The sequence below is a fragment of the Bacillus rossius genome, chromosome 10, assembly GCF_032445375.1.
Source record: "Bacillus rossius redtenbacheri isolate Brsri chromosome 10, Brsri_v3, whole genome shotgun sequence".
NCBI classification, from domain to species: Eukaryota; Metazoa; Arthropoda; class Insecta; order Phasmatodea; family Bacillidae; genus Bacillus; species Bacillus rossius.
In genome coordinates, this window is record NC_086337.1 from 24,270,701 (window position 1) to 24,291,731 (window position 21,031).

The 21,031-nt window shown below is 29.7% G+C and overlaps 1 protein-coding gene across 3 annotated transcripts; it reads left to right on the forward strand.

The window, feature by feature from the left end:
- Window positions 1–3,939: 3,939 nt before the first annotated feature.
- On the forward strand, window positions 3,940–18,876 carry LOC134535638 (uncharacterized). Of its 3 annotated transcripts, XR_010075668.1 has the most exons (7): window positions 3,959–4,148; window positions 10,527–10,620; window positions 13,255–13,306; window positions 13,389–13,424; window positions 15,486–15,606; window positions 16,378–16,448; window positions 18,454–18,876. XR_010075668.1 is itself a non-coding variant. In XM_063374824.1 (5 exons), the coding sequence occupies exons 1-5, from the start codon at window positions 4,089–4,091 to the stop codon at window positions 18,466–18,468; spliced, it is 303 nt and encodes a 100-aa protein (XP_063230894.1). In that variant the 5' UTR covers window positions 3,940–4,088; the 3' UTR covers window positions 18,469–18,876. The 3 variants fall into 3 exon arrangements, 1 of the variants encoding a protein (XP_063230894.1); XR_010075669.1 differs by lacking the exon at window positions 10,527–10,620 and having other exon boundaries at window positions 3,950–4,148; XM_063374824.1 differs by lacking the exons at window positions 10,527–10,620; window positions 13,255–13,306 and having other exon boundaries at window positions 3,940–4,148.
- The last annotated feature ends 2,155 nt before the right edge of the window (window positions 18,877–21,031 follow it).

Sequence of the window (21,031 nt, forward strand, 5' to 3'; positions counted from 1 at the left end):
TGTTATTTTTATATATAGGCCCTACTACCTTATTTAATTCTCATTCTAGTAAATGTCTCGATGGCCGTGTGGTTAAACGCGTTTGCATTTAGCCTAGAAGTCAGAGCTGCGATGGTTCGAATCACAGTGCTTCCAATGTATTTTGCATAAAAATTAAATTTAATATATGGATAAGGACTATAATAGCTCTGGTAGGTAATGGAACATCGACCTTATGTGATTAGACAGAGTGACGCTGGCACTCTGTAGGAACAAACAGCAGAAACAAAGTCGACTGTATCCAAGATGGCTGCCACCAGCGGAACAGAAAAAAAAATCGATATGGTGGCCGTGACGAAAATTTCATCATGAGTGAGTGGGGCACTCATGAAGCGTATCCAATATGGCGGATCCAATATGGCGGATCCAATGTGGTCGCCGGGGTCAAGGTCAAGGTCAATCTCAAAGATCAAGTTTACGGTCATCCAAGATGGCTGCCGTGACGTCAGAGCAATCGGCCGGCTCGAATCCCCGAAATACCGACCCCCACCCCCTGTGCCAGGACTAACTATAATTACCTACTATGTGCCAGAGAGCTTACGTGAAATGATATTTGAATATTATCACACAACATATTTCGCTGATCATTTTGGACAGATGCGTACGCTATCCGCTATTAATAACTTTTTTTTTTTGCCAGGCATGAAGGATGACAAGACAGATAGTAAAAGCATGCGAAACCTGTCCGGAAACCAAAGTTTCAAACATGAAAGGCATTGGGCAATCAGTCAGAACTCCTCCGATCTATCTGAGAGTGTGTTTACCTCGAATGTTTCGGGCCTTTTCCACGCTCGAAGGCAAGGAATAACAAATTACAGGTATTATTTAATGGCTTCTCTAAAAACTTCATACCATTAATGTAGCGAAATCAGAAATCTAGCATGATCTGCAATATCCTGAATGAAAGAGCCTTTCCATTCTTTGGGTCACCTTTTGTATTGTGACAGAAAATGCTAAAAAAATGTTGTCCAACGAATTGAGTTGAATGGCTTTTAGTTGGCGATTAAAGCTAGAACGGATAATCTCCTACCAACCCGCAAGCAATATGGTGAAAAAAATATAACAGCATTATCAAAGGTATGATGCTGGCTATTCACTCGAAATATCACCAGAATTGGGATAAGAGCCTCCATTTCCCCAATTTAGGTATAAATTCTAGTGTTAATTCAGATACAGGGAAAACACATGCTATAATGATTTTTGGAAGCGATTTGTTGCACTCTTTAGGTTATTTATGGGAACTAGAATGAGTAACTATTTAGATGATAGTGAAATCCGTGCAAGGTAGTATTAGGCAGAGACTAACGATCACTTATAAAGATATTGTTACGAACTTGAGAGACAAGACCGCAATGCCAGGTTCGGAGCTGGCTGGCGGACACGCACGTTCACTGACGTCATGCGCCATCCATTGACGTGACGTGACTGACGCCACGCGTACCTACCCTACAAGGGTCGTTGCTACCCCCTCCCCGCCACAACGCTCACCACGCGGTGCCATGCCTCGCGCGAGCGGCCGATGCCCTTCTCGACGCTTCGGGTGTCGGGTCGGCACCGGATGACGCGACTGGCCCCAGCCGCGCTCGTCACTTCTAGAAGTGCGCCAGGGTCTATATAAGCCTGGACGCCGGCCTCCGTGATAGGGGCTCGGTGAAGGTAATTGCGACTGCGGCGACGGAGTTGCTCGGCGAAGGTGGCGACGGAGTGAGTGGTTCGGCGTGTTGGAGTGAGCTCCTCGGCGAGGATTGGTGCGACGGTGGCGGCGGAGTGCGGCGACGGAGTCCCGTGGCGGAGGTCCACGAGGAGTGCGGCGGCGAGAGTTGCGCGAGGGGTGCGGCCCAGCGAGGTGTGCGGTGTGTAAGGACTTGATATACTGAGTGCGAGTAATTTATTAGTAAACTTTTTAAGTAAGATTAAGTATTAGTGTTGTAAATATTAGCAGTCAATAAAACTGTGCCAAAAAAAATTATTGGGCTAAACCTATACGAACCCAGTTGTTCACACTCAAGGATTATTAAAATCGTGACAATGTTATCGCCGCCTGAGAAAGAATTACGACAGGGAACATGATCCTGTGGAATACAAGGAATGAGATCTAGTCCTTGTAAGAAACATAATTTTTAAGGAATGCTATCGATAGATTTGGCAGTGAACTAGGGTTAAAATTGAAAGGACCAAACGAAATAATGAAATTCCTGACGAATAATACTCTGCTACTTCAAGACAGACAAGAATGTGACTTTCAAGACTCACGTTGACAGTACAAAACGCTACGAGGCGAGTGTGGCACAGGTCTTCACCTGGATACTCCAGGGGTTTCAACTTCAGTTTCACCTGCGTATACATTTGGAAAGTTTGCTGAAATTTGGTGAAGTTTAATAAAAGTTTTATAAAGTAGTTTTATTGTATTGATTCATTCATTGTACACGTGCTGCAACGGGTCAAAGATTTTTAATGTTTAATAAAGTTTGTTTTAGAGTCAGTATAAATATAATTATTTATTAATTTGTGAAATATTTTGTTGTATCAGGGGAGCCAGTTACATTTGGACCATCAGCTGTCATTGGTAATTTGTTTATATTATTGTAATTTAATGATTTTCGTACTGCTGTCACTTAATATTTCTTCATGTTCATAGGGATAACATTGAGGAGATATTTTGTAGACTAAGCTATTTATTTATTTTTAGTTACGATTCAAGGAGTTATCCAAGTATAATCGCGCTGCTATAAATGTCCTCAAGCCTTTACGAATGTTGTTTGTTCGAGTTGTAAATATTCTCAATAAATATTTCATGTACTTCTCACAAGACTGTTTTATTGTTTGCTCTAATCAACTCTTCCTCTTGTTTCCCTTCTCGGGGGTCGACACCACTAAGAACATCACATTATACATGTCCGAATAATATGTTTATTAAACGATAATAATTCGTATTATATGTAGCAAAAAAATTATATATTTAAACATTTACGAATATTTTTAATTTACTATCGTAAATTACGGGAAAGGTTTTTCATAAATATGTGGCTAAAGAAAAATTATTTTATCACGCATTTTTTATAAATGCTTTTGTATATAGAGAAAACATAATATAAAACAGGAACCATAAGTTTCACCTATAACAGATTTGCAAAAATAACCTGTTTTAATTTAAAAGAAACGTTATACTATCGTTGAGTTATCACATTTCATGAATATAATGCCGGATGTTAAACTTTGTCGAGCTTGCAACTTTAATTGAAACTGTGGCCAATATTGTCTTTCTGATTTTCAAGTTATAAGCAAAATATCTTTCATTCCTTGGAAACATGTATTATATTTTTGAAGTTAAACCGTAATATAATATTCTTTTGGTTTATTAACTGTATTGATATAAAAGCTCTAAATCGATAGATAAATAAAATACAAGTCTACTCCATCTGTGGCACTTGTTCCATAAGCTGGTGTCGCTCTAGTTGGCAGATTTATATTTTGATAAACATTTTACTCGTATAAGAATATAGTGTAATTTTTTCACGTTTAAGGCTTTCGGGCTTTTAAAGACACGCGTAAGCAAACAAGCAGAATCTTTAATGCGTTTAATCAAGAACTCGAACAATTTCCCTTTTTTATAACACCTTTTTACTTTAACTGTTTACCAAACAAACGAAAAAAAAAATCACTTATGGTGGTTTGGAATCTTTAAAATCTCCGATTTTAACCACGCAACACTTGAACAAAAAAAAAAAAGTCGGCCGGAAGAATGTAAATTCATATCTTTCATCAAATTTCCTTTCAGCGGAGTTATGAAACGCGCTACAATGTAATTGGCAAAAATAACTGAAATGGAGTATAAACGAACCATACACACATGTATATTATCACCACCACTTTAATTGACCACTCCGTTCTGAAATTCTGGCAATGACATTAACATCCTGTAGTCACATATAAAGGTGTACGTAACTCGGAAGGGCATCAGGCGTGAATAAAGTTTTGGCGGATTATATATAAACTGACGGAGACACAACAGGAAGTGGCATTGCTGGACATACGGCACAGCAGTTGCCATGGCTTACGAAAAAATTCTTCTGTCCTTGACAGTCTTCACGTTTCTGTGTGTGTTGCAGGTAAGCATTCGCGGTAAAATAGTAAGTGGAAGACGGAAAAAAATATTTATTTCAATCTCTGTAATATCAAGAAAGTTTTGGTAAATACTTTAAGTACCTCATACAGCTTTGTATTTTTCAACAGTAAAGAAATTAATGCTAAATATGTTCTGTAAACGAGTAATTGTTTAAATATCTGCCATTACAATTTTATGCTATGATTAAATATAACTAATAATATACTTTAAACAGAGTTAAAAATTGGTATTATTATGTTATTAACGTTTGAATTGCTTTATATTAATAATTGCTCCAAACGTATTAGTTTATACTTTTAAATATGACACACACTCAGTGATAATATTACAAAAGGATCGAAAATACTCTGTTCAACCCAAATGTTACATTTCTTTATTTAACTATAGTTAACTTTCCAACTGCTTGTTAATTTAAGGTAATCGTCTTATTTTTGGATATAATTTGTATTTTTATAACAAAATCAGCAAAAATTTGCCTTTCCAATAACACTACCAGTTTAAATTTAATATAAGGAATCCAAAACTTATTTGAAGTAGGGTTGGATGAAATAAAAATCTCCAAACTAAATAAAGTTCCTTCTCATGTACAGAAAGTGATAAAATTGTAAAAGAAAGTTATTTATTCCCGTTCGATCAGTTATGTTGTAGATATAACAAAACACGCACTAAACCTCAAATTATACGCTATACATGGCAAGTTATTTTATATTTCTTTTTAAATGTTTTTATTTTAAAATGTCTTAAATGATTGAAATTTAAAAAGCCACGTTTTTAGATGCAGATTTCGTAACGAAATATTATTTTTTCTAAACAATGATTTAATTAAATAAATTTATATTTATTTTGCATAGGAAGGGACCCATTTTTTGATGCATTCTATTTTGTAATAAAGTACTGTGAATTGTTTTAAAAATTCGCTTCTTGTACTTAAAAACTATCTGTAAACTATCTGGAAATTTTTTTATAAAAAAATAAATGGTAAAATGTCTGGAGTGATATTATAATTACGGTTGGAAGAGTATAAATTCAATCAAATTACAAATTCCTAAGAGGGCATACCATTGTCATTGGACATTTATGTTCACCAATATTACAAAATGATCGATTGAATATTTTCTTATTTTCCATGCAGGGAACATATTACCAATTTATTTTTAACTCCGTGTATCCAGCATTGAATAGCTTAGAAAGAATTTCATATTATATGGCAACTAGCGTAATTATTCAATTTTTTTGACCTTTTAAAACTATTTTGCATCCCTTGCACTAATAATCTGGTCGTATAAAAACTGTTATTTAAGTTTTCACGCTCCTTTTTATCTTTATTTAATTGTTTAAAAATACTATTTTTGAATTTCAGCATGTTAGTTATTAAAACAAACAATGCTTATTATTATCACAGTTTTAATGCTAACACCGGGTAGAACCGCGGAATTCGGAGTTTAGGGCTGCGAAAGTAGGCAAAAGTATGAAAAATTATGAGAAAGTATGAAAACGTTGACAAAAGTATTTGAATGATTTTGAAATAATATTCCATCACCATCGAAAAATATTCGTTTATCAAGCCATCAAGCAATCACTCACCAGCTATCTATCTCTCTCTCTCTCTCTCTCTCTCTCTCTCTCTCTCTCTCTCTCTCTCTTTCTATTCCCCATCCACGGCAGATTTTGAAAGTAAATCAAAAGTTTAACGAGAGAACCTCGAATAAAATGTTTAATTAAAATAAGTGATCCCACAGAATGTAATTAAAATAAAAAGTTTGTAAATTGAGTAATGTAATATAATTACATGTTTGAGGACACCAGATAAGGAAAATCTTAATATGTTATTTGAAAGCAAACGATTAAATTAAGAACGTTTGGAATAATAATGTAGTTTTCATGTAGATAACCCCTAAAAAATTAATTTTTTAAACAACAAAATATAATTGAAAAAATATTTTAAGGTAAAAAATAAAATGTTTTCGCAAATTTAATTACTGAGGATATTTTTAACGTTGATTTTAAATATATCTTCTGCTTTAAAGAAATCACTATATAGGATTGGGAAATTTTATGTTTTACATTTTATTTGATGCATATGAAGTAATGACAAATTTAAAAAAAATATAAGAGCTAAATATACGCCTATGAATCTCACTCAGCGTAACATTCAGTTTTCATTTTTTACTTATGAGTCCATTATGATTTACCATAATAAAAAAAAATTGTCTGTAAAGTCGGTTTATGAACGGTAGTTCAACGTGACAACGTCATAACAAAACATTGATGAAATTATTGCATACTTTTATGAATAAAATTGAATCATTTAAATTTTAATAATATAATAAATACTTGAAATTATACTAGTAACCCGATTTTTAAAATGCAAGGATAATTAACCTTTACTGCCGAAATTTTTGTTGTAATAAGCAATGAAAACCACAGATTAAAATTCGTCGAGAATATTTTACGCTTTATGTCTTCCAGTGCTCAAAATAATATGCAATTGTGGCCCCGGGCACGCAATTTTATTTATAATTCATTAATAATAACGCCCCTCGCGATAAACAAAGGAAAATATGTATTAACCAGTGCCTGGTTCCCACAACAGCTAATACATAGCACGATTCGTTCGGTTCGCGTCCGTCACCGTAGATGACAGCACCATAAGGTAATAATATTATTTCGTTTTTATAATACGATTTTATAACAAATACGCATCCCAAATACACCAAACGTATTTATAATGTGTTACAATAATTTTGTAAACATTGTGCAAAAGATCCCTGGTTTAATTTGAATTATTATGTGTAACTATAAATCATCATTGTTAGTTAAAAACGTATTTGAATATTCAACATTACTTTTAAATAACCGTACCGATTGTTCTGAAAATTGGTGCCCGATCGTTAAGTTACATAATATTAATAATTCAAACGACGAAAACCTGATAGAAAAGTCAAAACAATGGTTGCTCCAATCGAGTGGAAGAGAGCTGCCGCGCATGCGTACAATGAGCGTAACAGGACACATCCGTAGAGAGACAATGAGCGTAACGGGACACTTTTTCGTGCGTGCAGCCGGCGTTCATCGATTTATTAGACGTTGTCACGTCAAAAGCCAAATCTTAATTATAGCTAGCTATAATACATAAAGATTTGTGGCAAATAGCTCGTCGGAGCACATATTTAAAAAACTTTTGTTTTAAATATTTGAAAAACTATAGTTATACGTCAAATTTATACCAACAAACAAATCTCTTCGAAAACGTTAAGTATTTTTGACGTGAATTGTTGCAACAGTACAGTACAAATATCTAACACTTTAGATTTTAAAAACAAAAAAAGGTTTTTGTGAATTCTTTTTATGAGTAGTATACAATATGATTAAAATATAATCACGCAGTGCGTTAAAATATACATTTTTTAAATTCAATAAATTGCTCAATAGTTAACCCTGATTAATTTTTTGGTTATATAATTATATAAATTTAAATTAAAATCTATTAACATAGTTAAACGAAAATAATCTTTTATAGAATACCACGGAAAACAGTAACGATTTGATTACTATTTTTAGGTTCCAATAATTAGTTAATTAATGGATACTTCCTGAATTGTTTTAAATATACTTTCTAGAAATCAGCAAAATATTAAACCTAAAAGAAGAAGAATATAAATATATAATATTTTGTTTTCAAAAAATGTCTGTGAATATAACAATAAAATAAAACGGTACAGTTTCTTTAACATATCAACATTTTTACTACGTTGGGATTTCAAAGGCTTTCATTTTGAATGAACTCACTGCAATGCATTTAGCAACAATGTTAAAAAAATGTTTACTTTAAAACAATTTTTGTCATAAAATTTATGTTTTATTGGCCTCTACGTCTTACAGTATGCTGCAGGAGGAGGATATCAGTCTTATTATTTACATTAAGTTTTTATGAAAAATTATGAAAGTTTATACACCTATAGTTAATTCATCTACAATTTTTTTTACTGTCTCGCATTAAAAAAAATATATTTTGTACCATGGTAACGATTTCATGGCTTATATGTTAATTTTTAGTTAAAGAACTTAAAATGATACGAATTTCTGTTTTAAGTCCATTCCAATTCAGTGTTTGTCGTAAAAATTCAAAAATAAATTTGAGAATATCTGCTACATTGAACAGAACTGAATATGGCGTTTCAAATTTATTTATTTATTAATACACCAAATATTCCTCCATCAATATTATCACTTAACACATTAATTCCGCAAATTTGGAGACTAAAAAAAATTAGTAAATGAATCCTATACATCTTTACAATCCATTTAAGACATATTATTAAGAATCCTTTTGTACAGAAAAAATTGTTACGTTTCTATTTACCAAAATAATAATTTCATAAGTTATTTAGTTAAATTAATGTAGACGCATATTTTGTGTTCAAAAATTGTTTAGTAATGGTTTAAAAATGTGTAAAAATAAAAATTAATACAATATTAAATATTATTTTTAAATACCAAAACCTAACTTATAGACCGATTCGTAAATACAAAAAAATTATTTCAACCATAATTTACTTTCTTTGTTTACAGAGAATTTCACGATATTTTGTCTTAAACTTGATGTAAGTTTTTGGACATACGCCATTGCTAAGCACTTTTTCTGTAGAGGAAAACTAAAAGCTAAAAAATAAATAAATAAATAAAAATTTCCCTAAAGACAAAAAACACAAATTAAGCAAAAAATTGCTGTTGTTAACAGGATATAAACAACACACAATATTTCAAAACAGCTTGTTTCTTTTCTGGAAAAGCTATTGTGTTTGTTTTGTCTTTTCGTTTTGTCGTGTTTTTGTCTCGTTTCAATTGTTGTGCTGAATTTTTTTTTAGGTTCAATATTTTTGTGCTGTCATCAATTGTGGGGTTTTTTATCGTTCTATTCTGTTTTGGAAAACTATTGTGTTTGTTTCGTCTTTTCATTTTGTCGTGTTTTTGTCTCGTTTCAACCTTTGTGCTGAATTTTTTGGGTTCAATATTTTGTGTTGTCATCATTTGTGGGTTTTTCTTTCGTTCTCTTAGTATATTTTTCTTTGTTTTTCTTTGTTTGTTGACCATATTCCTGTTTTGGAATATTATGTGGTGTTTATATCCTGTTGGCAACAGCAATGTTTTGCTCAATTTGTGTTTTTTGTCTTTTGGGTAATTTTTATTTATATTTATTTTTTATTTTTCAGTTTTCTTCTACAGAAAAAGTGCTTAGCAATGGCGTATGCCCAAAAACTTACATCAAGTCATGCACTCCCATTGCACAAATCTTTCAAAGATTATTTTGTCTTAAAGGTATTATTTTCATTTTATCAGTAAAGTATTCGTTACATGTCAAAAATATATCAATAAATTAGAATTTTATTAATTACAATGTAAAAAAATGTATTCATAAACTATTGTATTGTATTTGCTTATAAAGTGAATATAACTAACAAATTCGTTTTAGCAAGTGAAATTTACAATATATCGTTACTAAACCTAGAAATGTTTTTATTTGAAATTAGTAAAATTTCCTAATAAAAATAATAAACATGGTTATTTAATAACGAGCTTATTTGAACATGAGAAAAATTTACATTTTATCATAAGCTTACAAAACATTAATGTGTTATAAAATAACTTTCGATTAAAATATATAATTAAATTATTTTGCTACTGTCATACAAAAATATTTTCTTAGATATTTATGCGTAGTAATAATATTCGGTCACTTACATGTGGAAAGTTATAATGTTATAATCAAATGTTTGAGAAATTATTTTGAATGTAAAAATAAAACTTTTTTTTTCTGTGTATTTAAAAAAAATGTTGAACCCATCTGAGATTTTATAGAAGACATTACAAAAGGTTTTTATGTATAAGATAAAAATTGTAGTACGAGACAAATGTATAAATATATTAGCACTGGTAATACCTGCGAATTGAGGCAACGCCAAATGTTATTTAAGAAAAATTTGATTATATTATAAAATAAAGCGACTTTAATAAATTAAATTTTTTAATTAAAGCTATAATATTAAACTATCGTTACTTATTTATTATTTAAATAATGCTTCAAATTTTTATTGTAAATGGTAATAATTTAATGGTATAATATTAAATTAACTAATAATATATGTATAAATAAAAATTTTGTATTAAGTAATTAGATTTGAAGAGCATATATTTCTGAGGAATTATAAAAAAAATATTTCTAGTTTTGAACTTGTTTTCTAACGAATCTATCTCAAAATTTTATTTAAAATATTTTAATGAAGCTATAATGCATTTCTATATAGTGTCAAGCCTCATAAAATCCAAAACTGGTATCAAAAATTGTTTGCCATTGTTTCAGGTCAGTGGAGGAAAATTTTGTATGAAGATGGTACCTGTGTTAAAGAAGTGTGCTGATGATTGTACAAAAAAAGAAGGTGTTTCGATGACTCAAAGTATGTTTGACTTACTTAAATAGACATTTAATGATCAAAACTAAATTTTATAATAAAAAACGTAAAACTTAAAACTTAAGAAAAATATTATCCTTACATAATTTTTAATTAATATTTTAGTTTTATTAATTTATATTTACCAGCATTTATAAAATTTTGTTTATTTATTATTAATGCTAAATAACTTTAAGCAAGATGGTAAGTCTGTGAAATCCTTTATGAAGAAATTACCTACTTTAGAAAAATTAATGAAGCTGTGATGCAGTAGAGTTATCTTAGAAATAATTTTTTTAATTAATTTTTTGTAATGAAGGAACGAAGAAAGTAGATTTCTTAAGACACAACAGTTTCCAAAACATCGCAACTGTATGTTGTCATCGTTGTGTTTTAAGTACATTGGTTTAATTCCATCGTTGGGTTCGCATGTGAGACCTGTATTGTCTTTCTGATGTCAATGTTATCTGTTTGAATCATCGTTGGATTCCTCTGTTTTTTCTGTGTTGGCCAAATATTATTTTTCCTTGTATTAACTGTTCTTGTCGCAGCTGTCTCGTCGTTCCCAAGCCTACTGTAATCGTATATGTTGTAATAATGTTTGACTAATCCTTTAACGAAATTTTCTGTACTGTCAAGGTATTTTTTTTTACATTGACTGATTTCGGCTTGTCCACTCTGTATTTGCATGTTCATTTTTGTTGTCAGTTTTGAGGTTTATAATGATATACAGTGTAACAAGCAATATTGTATATACTAAAAATCCCTTTCCGTACAGTCTACAAGCGAAGGTAGATTTCAAAGTACCTATTTCTTACGAAAATATTTTTGAAAATCCTATTAACTCGTGAATCATTTTGAGAAACTAATGTATGTATATAACATTCTAAATTTTCGCCAATATTAAAAAAAGATAAATTAAACATTTTATCATATTCCATGCAGCGAAAATATTTTGAATGTATATAACTTAATGCATCCAGCATTGAACATATAAATACAACATGTTTTGGTATTCATCCTACGAGTTATAATTCGTTAAAATGGATGTTTTATTTTTTATATTATTGGAGATACAACGATTTTTATGTTTATAACTTTCCCCATTACTACCCCTTTGGTCGGATATTGCCCATTATTGAAATCAAATGAGATTTGTAATTTCTAGATTTTATGTATCAGTTTTGATGTTATTTGTAAAAAACTGCAATTCTTATCGTGCCCTAAAATTGTGATATAAATAAATAAATATAATATATATAAACGTTTGAGTTGACGGTAGTTTTGGGGTCTATGGAGCAATAAACGACAAACTATATAAAGATTTTCTGAAAGTTTCCCTATGATAACGGTTACAATAGGTATTAGTATTTATTTGAAATCTAACAAAAAATATAAATGTATTTTTTCCCATTGCGATAACCCTTTAAACTTTAAAACCACATCCAAACCTATACACATAAATGAATTCATTTAAATGTAATCAATGTTTTTGCTTTCATTTATACAACCATCGCATTAGGATATTGGTGATATTAAAGATAGTAAAATGGCAACAATTTATTACATGTATTAGTACGAATGGTTATAAAGCAAAATTTACTAATTGTAATTTAAGTAGAAAAAATGAATTTTTATTTATAAGAATATTAATATAAATTTTATACTTTTTTTTCTTAAAGAAATTTGCATTAGTAAAATTATTCAAATACTATTTTACTAATTGTCACGTATTTTTTAAAGCGATTAAAAGTTTTAAACATTTTTCACATTACGTTTTTATTAAGATGTGTTTACATATGTTCATTCTTTGGTTTGGGAAATATTGGAAATAAAAGCAATTTTTTTTACCTTTTAACATACGGAAGTTGTTACAGAACGAATAAGAGTAAATTAAATTTATATAGTAATATATACATTTTTACATTTAAATTTTTACCACCTGCTTAGGTAGATACTACGATATCATTTTCTCTTTCTTAAAACTGATATTTCAATTTTTATCCTTTACTGATGGATACCCGGAATATATTTAAAAATTTTGGTAATTTTACTATGACAATTATTTTTACCTATTTTATTTTATCACTTTATTTCATTAAAAAAACCAACTCTTCCTTTTCTATGCCTTTCACACTATAATTATCAATATATGTAGAAAAGCTTGAAAATTATACTATCAAACAATTAATTCCAAATTTAATTTTTTTTTGCTTGAAACAAACATATTTTAAAATATAGCAAATGTATAAAACAGGTATAGACATGACAAGACGGAATGCCAAAACAACAAGACTAATGAACAAATGAGCAAATAAACAATCTTGCCCAAATTGACATAGAGTGTTATTAATTGAAACGAAGTAAATACACTTTTACCCATATTTTTAATTTACTTATTGAAATATATAATCATTTAAACTTGAATTATTTTGAATAACCTATGTCTGCTAATAAGGACATAATAATTTTACCATAATGGGAAATTATATTTGGATTTCACTAAATTACTTCTTTACCTAAAATTATGTTCATTGATTATGGCATAGCCTATATTGTAATTTTTGAAACGAATAAAAAAAAACTTGTTTATGTTTTGCTTGGTCATAATTGTTTTTTTTTCTTTCTATTTGATTTAAGAGGAACAAATGGATATAGTTGCAAAAAATGCCCTCAATCAGAATCTGGAAAGGTAAGACATGATCTTCTTAAAAAGTTTTAGTTTTTTAATGAATTGAGTGGTATTATTTAATTGTCATGGTTGGTTGTTTCAGAAAGCTTTTGTATGCGTCCTTTTATGCAGTAAATTGGTGAGTATTCAAATTTGTGTAATATTTTGGATTAAAATAATTAATTAGCACATATCTAATAAAATAAATAAAATAATTACATATATTTTACAGTCTTTTTTTTAAGAAGACTAAAAAATAATACATCATTGTCTTAATATATGTCTTTTTTTGAAAAGCCAAAAACTTTCATGTTTTCACATTCCTGTCTGTATGCCTGTTTTTGAAAGTGTGTAAATATTTCTTCGCCTTTTAACTTTTATCCCACTTAATAGCTATGAATTAAATTTTTTGGAAAAAGATTTTACTTTTGCTAATTTTTTATACTTAGTTGCAAATTATTTGTTTTTTAGATGCACTAAATGAATCATTACTATATAATATGCAGAATCAGCCCACCTCAAAAATATTTATAAGTTCTTATTAAATGAAAAATTATATTCCGAGTGCAGAAAAACACATCAAGTAATTTAAACGCTTGTTTGACACAAAATAATCTGCCCACATTTAAAAATAAATAAAAACAATTGTAGTACTTAAATTTTACAATATTTTATTCATACAAAGTTTCTTACTTCCCACTCTATTATGTATAGAAACATTAATATTTCTTCATAAAAATAAACTTAACCTTCTATTGCCAATTACCTATTCAAATAAGCAAAATAAGGGAAATTGAGAATAATTTTTTTTGTTAATAATTTTATTCCTATATATTTACTTCTGCCTGACTAGATTCCTTATTTAAAAATACGATTTTTTTATTTAATATGTCCCTTAGGATTTATGTTTACGTATTCACAAAGCTATTGTATTTAAATTTACCAAATACAATAAAAACACAATAAAAAAAGTCAGTTATTCTTTCAGCAATCGCCAGTGATGTGTAAAAATCTAACTTCGGTAACAAGAAAATGTATGTGTTCTCATGTTACAAATACACGTATAATACTAAGTCGGACATGAAATTGTACTATAATTATTCAAAGCGGCATAATTATGCCAAGCGGCATAAATAAACTGATAAATAAAATATTTGTTTTTCATATACAAAATTTCTGGACGCAAATCACATACGTACTTTCTGAGTTCGCCGCTAGAAATCGCTGACTGAACCTTAAAAATTGCTTGCTACTATCAGGCGCAGTTATCAGCACAAAAGAAACGGAAAATTAAACTTATAGAAATGCTCCGATACAAGCAAAAAAATAATTGAAATAATTCCTAAACCCAGGTTCGGACCTGATATTCGACGAGTTTTATTAAAATCTTGCCCAACTTGTTAAAATCAAATAAACAGTATATACTATAAAGTTTCCGAATAAATTGTAAGTTATACTTCTATGGCATTACTATATTTTTTTATTCAAAACATTTATATACACTTGAAATAACACTAATTATATGTTTGTATATTGTTTTTTTTGTTGCTTGAACGACAGATCTTAGTCTAAATTATGCCTATTGACACACATTTAACTTATTAGGCTGATTAAAATCATTATAATTTAATATTTTAGTATAATTATGATATTAAAGACAGTGATAGAATGATTTTGCAGTGATGATGATTGAATCAAGTCAAAAATTACCCCTTTAGCTTCTCAACCGCTATACATGTGTCCGCCATCTTGACGACTTCGGTATCGTGGTTATAGATTTCTGTTATTTCGACTTCCGTCCCATACACGAAATAAACACCTACAAAAGGCCGTATACCGAGAGTTAATATTGTAACACAAAAAGTTTTGATTGTATTAAAATAAATTGTTGGTTTAGATGACATAACTTTTTTTCCTTTGGTTAAAGTGATGTAACATAATTAAAAATATAGGCTGTATCAAAATTTTATACTGGGAAATTCTGCAATGTATTACAATGAATTTAAGAAAATATAAGATTATTGGCAGTAAAATCTTGTAGCTATCAAGTATTGGTCCAAAGATTGTTTAAACGAACCATGGAAAACATTTTCATTAAATAATTGAATTTACTAACATATTTTTTGTATTATTTTTCTATCAGGGTTCTGACACTCAAAATTTTCTATTATGTTGCATCTTCTCGATCACTATTTTTCAGATAAACCCTGAGACTTGCCAGGTAAACAATGAAGGCGTGAAAGAAATGAGTAAAAAGTGCGGTAAAACCAAACAAGAGAAAGAGAAAATGATTAAAGCTGGAAATACTTGCCAGGCTCAAGGTAAGTTACAAAACTTTTCCCAGGTTCAATTTGGGCACCTACAGCTTAATTTTTTTCAATAATTTTCTCAACCCTAAAAAAAATATTGCTGTGATATAGCTACTTCATTATTATATATTCAATTGATTACACAAAACCATTGTATAATATTTTATGATTTTATTTCAAGAAGTTGTTTACCATTAATACAAAAAAAACATGCAAAATATTGTAATTTTTTTAACTTAAAAAATGTACTTAGCATCACTGCAATTAAGATCTATATTAAAAAGGACAATGGTTTTTACGTATATAGAAAAATTATTAAATTTTTTCAAAAAAATATTTTTTTGTATTAATTAAGTTTAAGCTAAAGAACAATGTTAAACATGAAAATGAAATTATTAAACATATCATTGTAAAGAAACTTTGCCTCGAGAAGAGGTTTGCAAATATAGGTACTAATATTTTAACATTTTTTCTAAAGAAATATGGGAGAGAAATTATGTAAGCTATAAATGGTAATTGTCATTACCATTAGTAATTTATTGTTACGTTAATGTGTAAGTAATCAATTTGCAATTAATCTGTGCTGCAGAAACTCTTTGAAATAAAGTATGACAAGTTTTTCAAGAGGGGATGAATAGCCCGTTCGTAATCTGAGTCACGTCTTCAGTTCGGTGACTAGAAAAAGAACACCTAAATAATGTAACTCACCCTCTCTTCCTAATAAAAAATTATGTGAAAATTATTTCTTGGTTAAATTTCACTAATATTTTCTGCCTGTTTCAGTCGCCAAGAAGGTAAAGTCATGTGAGCCAGCCACAGAAGCAGCTGATGTTATTTGCAAGTGTCTGATGGCTGTAAGTATATATATTATACTTTTTTGCAATAGTACGTTCACATTCCACTTACAAAGGAATTTGAAATTAGTAAATTATTAAATTAACAATGAATATATGTGATAGAGCTGTGCCGAGAAATTAAGGGTATTTTAATAGAATATAATTTCTTAGAATTCATATTTAGATATAAATATATTTTCATTTGCTTTGTACTTTAAAGAAGCAGAACAATATTAAGTTGAGATTTAATTTAATTCTTTTAGTAATTCAAATCACCGTGAACTTATTTAAAATTTATTCATTGGATGTAATACTTTACTTTTTGCGTATTTATTTTAATTTTTTTATTTGCGGTTTTACCAAGATTAAAATTTTGGTTATTGTATATGCTTGTAATATCATTTAGGAGAACATACGCGGTAATGCAATAACCTTAACATATAATATATTTTGTTCAGCGTACCAGAAGTTTCTTTGCTGGATAATATTTTCACATATGATCGAATGAATAAATTAACTAAGAATAAATGATAACTATTTTATTGAATAAGTTTATTTTTAAAATAAATCCTCAATGAAACTTGGTTAAATCTTGGTTGAAAATAACAAATATGCTTAAGACTCGTAATTTTTTATTGAATATATATTTAAAATTATTAAAAATATTAATACTGTCTTCTATAATTTGCACGTTTATCTATTTTTCTACGTATAGTATTCAAAAATATTTTTTTTAATATTCTTAATATTTTGTGTAATATAATAATGAAATGTCTATCCAAAAATAAAAAAGGACCTCTGCTAAACAAATATGACTAAATGTTTCTTTATTTTCTCTTTAATGTTGTTTGATTTCCAACCCTCCATTTATGAAATTGTTCATTGAAGTATAGGAAAATAAAGATTAAAGAAAAGAAGCATTACGAATGTACTGATAAGTACAAAAATTAAATTACGCCCGGAATAACTCATTTACCTTATTGCTATGTCTTAGACAAATGTCCATTGCAGGCATATTTTAAATAAATGATTATTTGCTACTCAATCAATAAACGTTATAAACTGATTTCCTTAGCTGGCAATGACTTTGAAAATAAAAATTATATATGTTAGCCTTTTAAGCTTTATTACTTAATATTTGCCAAGTTTTACTTATTATTAATAAATAGATTTTAAATAAACGACTATAACTTAAAACTATATAATTATTTTTATATAATTGGTAAGTGGTGTTTCTCCCCATCTCGAAGAAAATTCCGTAAATGCAATTTTTTACCTTACCAACTGCCTGTGAAAGATGGATACAATAACCTTTCACTTAACAGTTGAAGTATATAAATCTTTTGCATATTAATATTTCAAGTTTATTTTGTATTTTTGTATCACCTAAATTTTAAAATTGACTATTCCTTTAAGTTAGTTTGTTTGTAAAATATAAGTATCTATGTTGACATTGAGAAACCAAAGCCCATAAAAATGAACGGTTATTTAAACCAAAACATTTATTATTTACACTCTTTTCCAAAGTTTACAGATCTCATATGGTTGTACCATATACTTGAACAAAAGGTCCTGCTTTGTTGAGAAGTTTCAATGTTGTAAATGTAATAGAGGTAAACAAATATGTAAAATAGTGACAAAGAGAATTATATTCTTAACTGAGGACACTGTTCATTTGTGTATTAAGTTCTATTTACTTGTTACATTGTTTGTAGGATATGCGTTTTTATTTCATGACACAATGAAGATTCACTTACTTCGAAGTATGAGCATTTGGTTCAAAGACAATTCGATTTATGTTTAAATATTACATTAACACTTTGCTTTAACCTGAAAAGCAATAATGTCGTAACAAACATTTAAAAAGCTTGAGATCCATGTATTCATAAATTTCTTGAATGTAATAGGAGTTGTTAAATAAATAATTATGAAACATGGATTTTTTTCTCTTATTTATAGTTTGTCATTAATACGTTGATAATGAATATAAATGCTTTAATATATATATATTTTGTTTTTTCAGCAAAATATGTTTTAAAATACGCTACTTAAAGCCTTCAAAACAAGCCAAATTCTCCTTCGGCCAGAAGATGTCATCACGCGAGCAACGTTTATATTTAAAAAAGCACTATAACTTTCGAAATTTAAATGAAATATGACTTGGCTAAATGTGTCATTTATGTAAAATATAATGTGAAATAAAATTAATTAAAATTAATTAATAAATTATGTTTTGATACCAGCAGTATAATTTTGTGTAATTAATTAAACATTATATATGTGAGAACAATTAAAATAACTAAGCTATTTTTTAATTAAATAAGTGGTTTTTATTTATGTATATATATGTATCGAAAAATTTAGATAACACTCATGTTATTATATATGTTCTACTCACACTTTGTGGAATAAAATATTTCTCAATAAAATTAATTATGTTGTTTAGTAATAGGCCTTATTCATTACAATGTTTAATTCATTGGTATTTAAATTTTCTGTTAAAAAATAAAAATTTAAACTAACTAACATTAATAAGACATTTATTTAATGTGTCTTTGGAAGCCATTATAACATTTCATGCATAACCTTGACCTCGTAGGCCCATTAGGATTTTAATGGAGTTATATTAGTTAGGTACTGTTATAATGCAATTTAAATTATTTACTTATTTACAACTAAGCTTTGTTGATAATTATCTTGTACTCACATGAAAAATTATATATATTTTTTAAATTATTGCAGCCAAAATTTACCTCTAAATTACAAATTGTAGGCCCAGGAAGATAATATTTCATAGTTTCTAATATCAGATCTGCTAGCAAACAATTTTTGAACTATTAAAATTATGATAAATAATTTTTTTAAAAGAGAATTACATTAGAAAAAATATTATTTTGTGATTTTTCTCCTATCTTGAATTTGAACGAATATTTGTTGTGAATAAATGTAAACGTCTTGAAAACCTATTGAAAAATGAAATGCACTTCATTTCCCAAACACAACATCAACATTTTTTTACCTTGTTTGACACCAGTGCTATATCTGGTGTAGTTTATGAACTAAAAAACCGGCTTCATTATTAGACCACTAGAATACAGTAGCATTATTAAAATTTTCACAAAAGGTTGGAATTAGCTTACCTTCATTTCATATTGAATAGCGTGAAAATTGGTAAAACTGTATTTAATGAAATAACGCGGAAAATAATTTTTTATCTTTTAGAAGTCTGAGTTTGGTGTTAAGTGATTCTGAACAAGAAAACACTTTATGTTCTGTAACCTCTCGTGTGAAACGCAAGAGGAACAAGGGGTGATATGGTAGACAGAGGCGTGCTAAGTGTTAGATATCAACTTTTTTATTCTTCAAATACACATACCCTTCATCGCAAACAAAAATATTAACTTCAAGATATAAAAAAATCACATTTGTTTCCAGAGCTTTCACTTGTTAGACAGCTGGAAAGTCTCTGTGAACATAAAATACAAAAATGATTAGGTCAGCCCTTTCTTAAGTGAAAGCGCCTTAATAAAAACATTGCGCTTGGGGCTACTCAACTAGTACATAACGTCCGCGGCAATGCGTCGGTTTACACTGTCAATTCAAATAACGTGAATTTACAACAAAATACATGAAGTGACAATAAACCATACTTGAATGCTGAAGGCAGAACATTGATACACGTTAATATATTACAAGATTAAGGATATCTGCAGTTACTTCAAAAACGAATAGTAAACAAGTTTTATGATTTTCAAACACACAAATCTAAAACACTTATCATTTACGTTAACGCTCTTAAGTATGACATTAATTCTTAGGAACATAATTATTAAACATCACTAAACCAAGCGTCGGAGTGACTGTTAAGTTGATCAACGTTTAAAGTCCTCAATGTCCAAAATTCTTCTGGTATCTACATTTACGTGTTAGTGCATTTATAACAGGAAAACACGTAGTTCTGACTGTTGAATCCGGGAGTAATTATATTTGTCAAATCAAAGAAAATGTCTCTTCTGGGTGGTTTTAAGCTCAAACACCGTCATCTCCAAACCATGCCGCCGTCAACGCTGACCCCTCTTCTGAATTTATAAGTATTGATCCAACTGGTATCGCTGTCTTAACGCTGTTGCTCTAAGCTGGGCAAACAGTTTTACGTAGAAGTGTCTTACCAAGTGGTTCTAAGTGGCTCGGGCAGCGTGACGGCAGGCAGGCGAGATTTCTGACGGTGTACAGTAGCGGGCAGCAGCTCTCCGCCTCCGGTGTCGTCTCGGAGGTGTCTATCCCCAGGGCAAAATAGGGGACCTTATATGCTCTGGAACTCGAGGTAAAAAACCATCGGAGATTGTTCTGGGCCTACATGACCGGAACACGCCGCACACCCGATGACCGGTACAAAGCCCTCCCAACGAAGTTCACCGAGCATTTCCGAGCGGCCCCGATGCTTTCCGCGCAGCGCGCGGCAACTTGTGTTGAACACGTTGCATCCAGCGCGCGGTTAGGCGCTGCGCTGGCGTCATCAATGTACGTATGCCGGGCATACATAACAGTTCGTGATACACTGTTCATTCGTTATTATGATATTGCTTCTTCATCACGTGTTT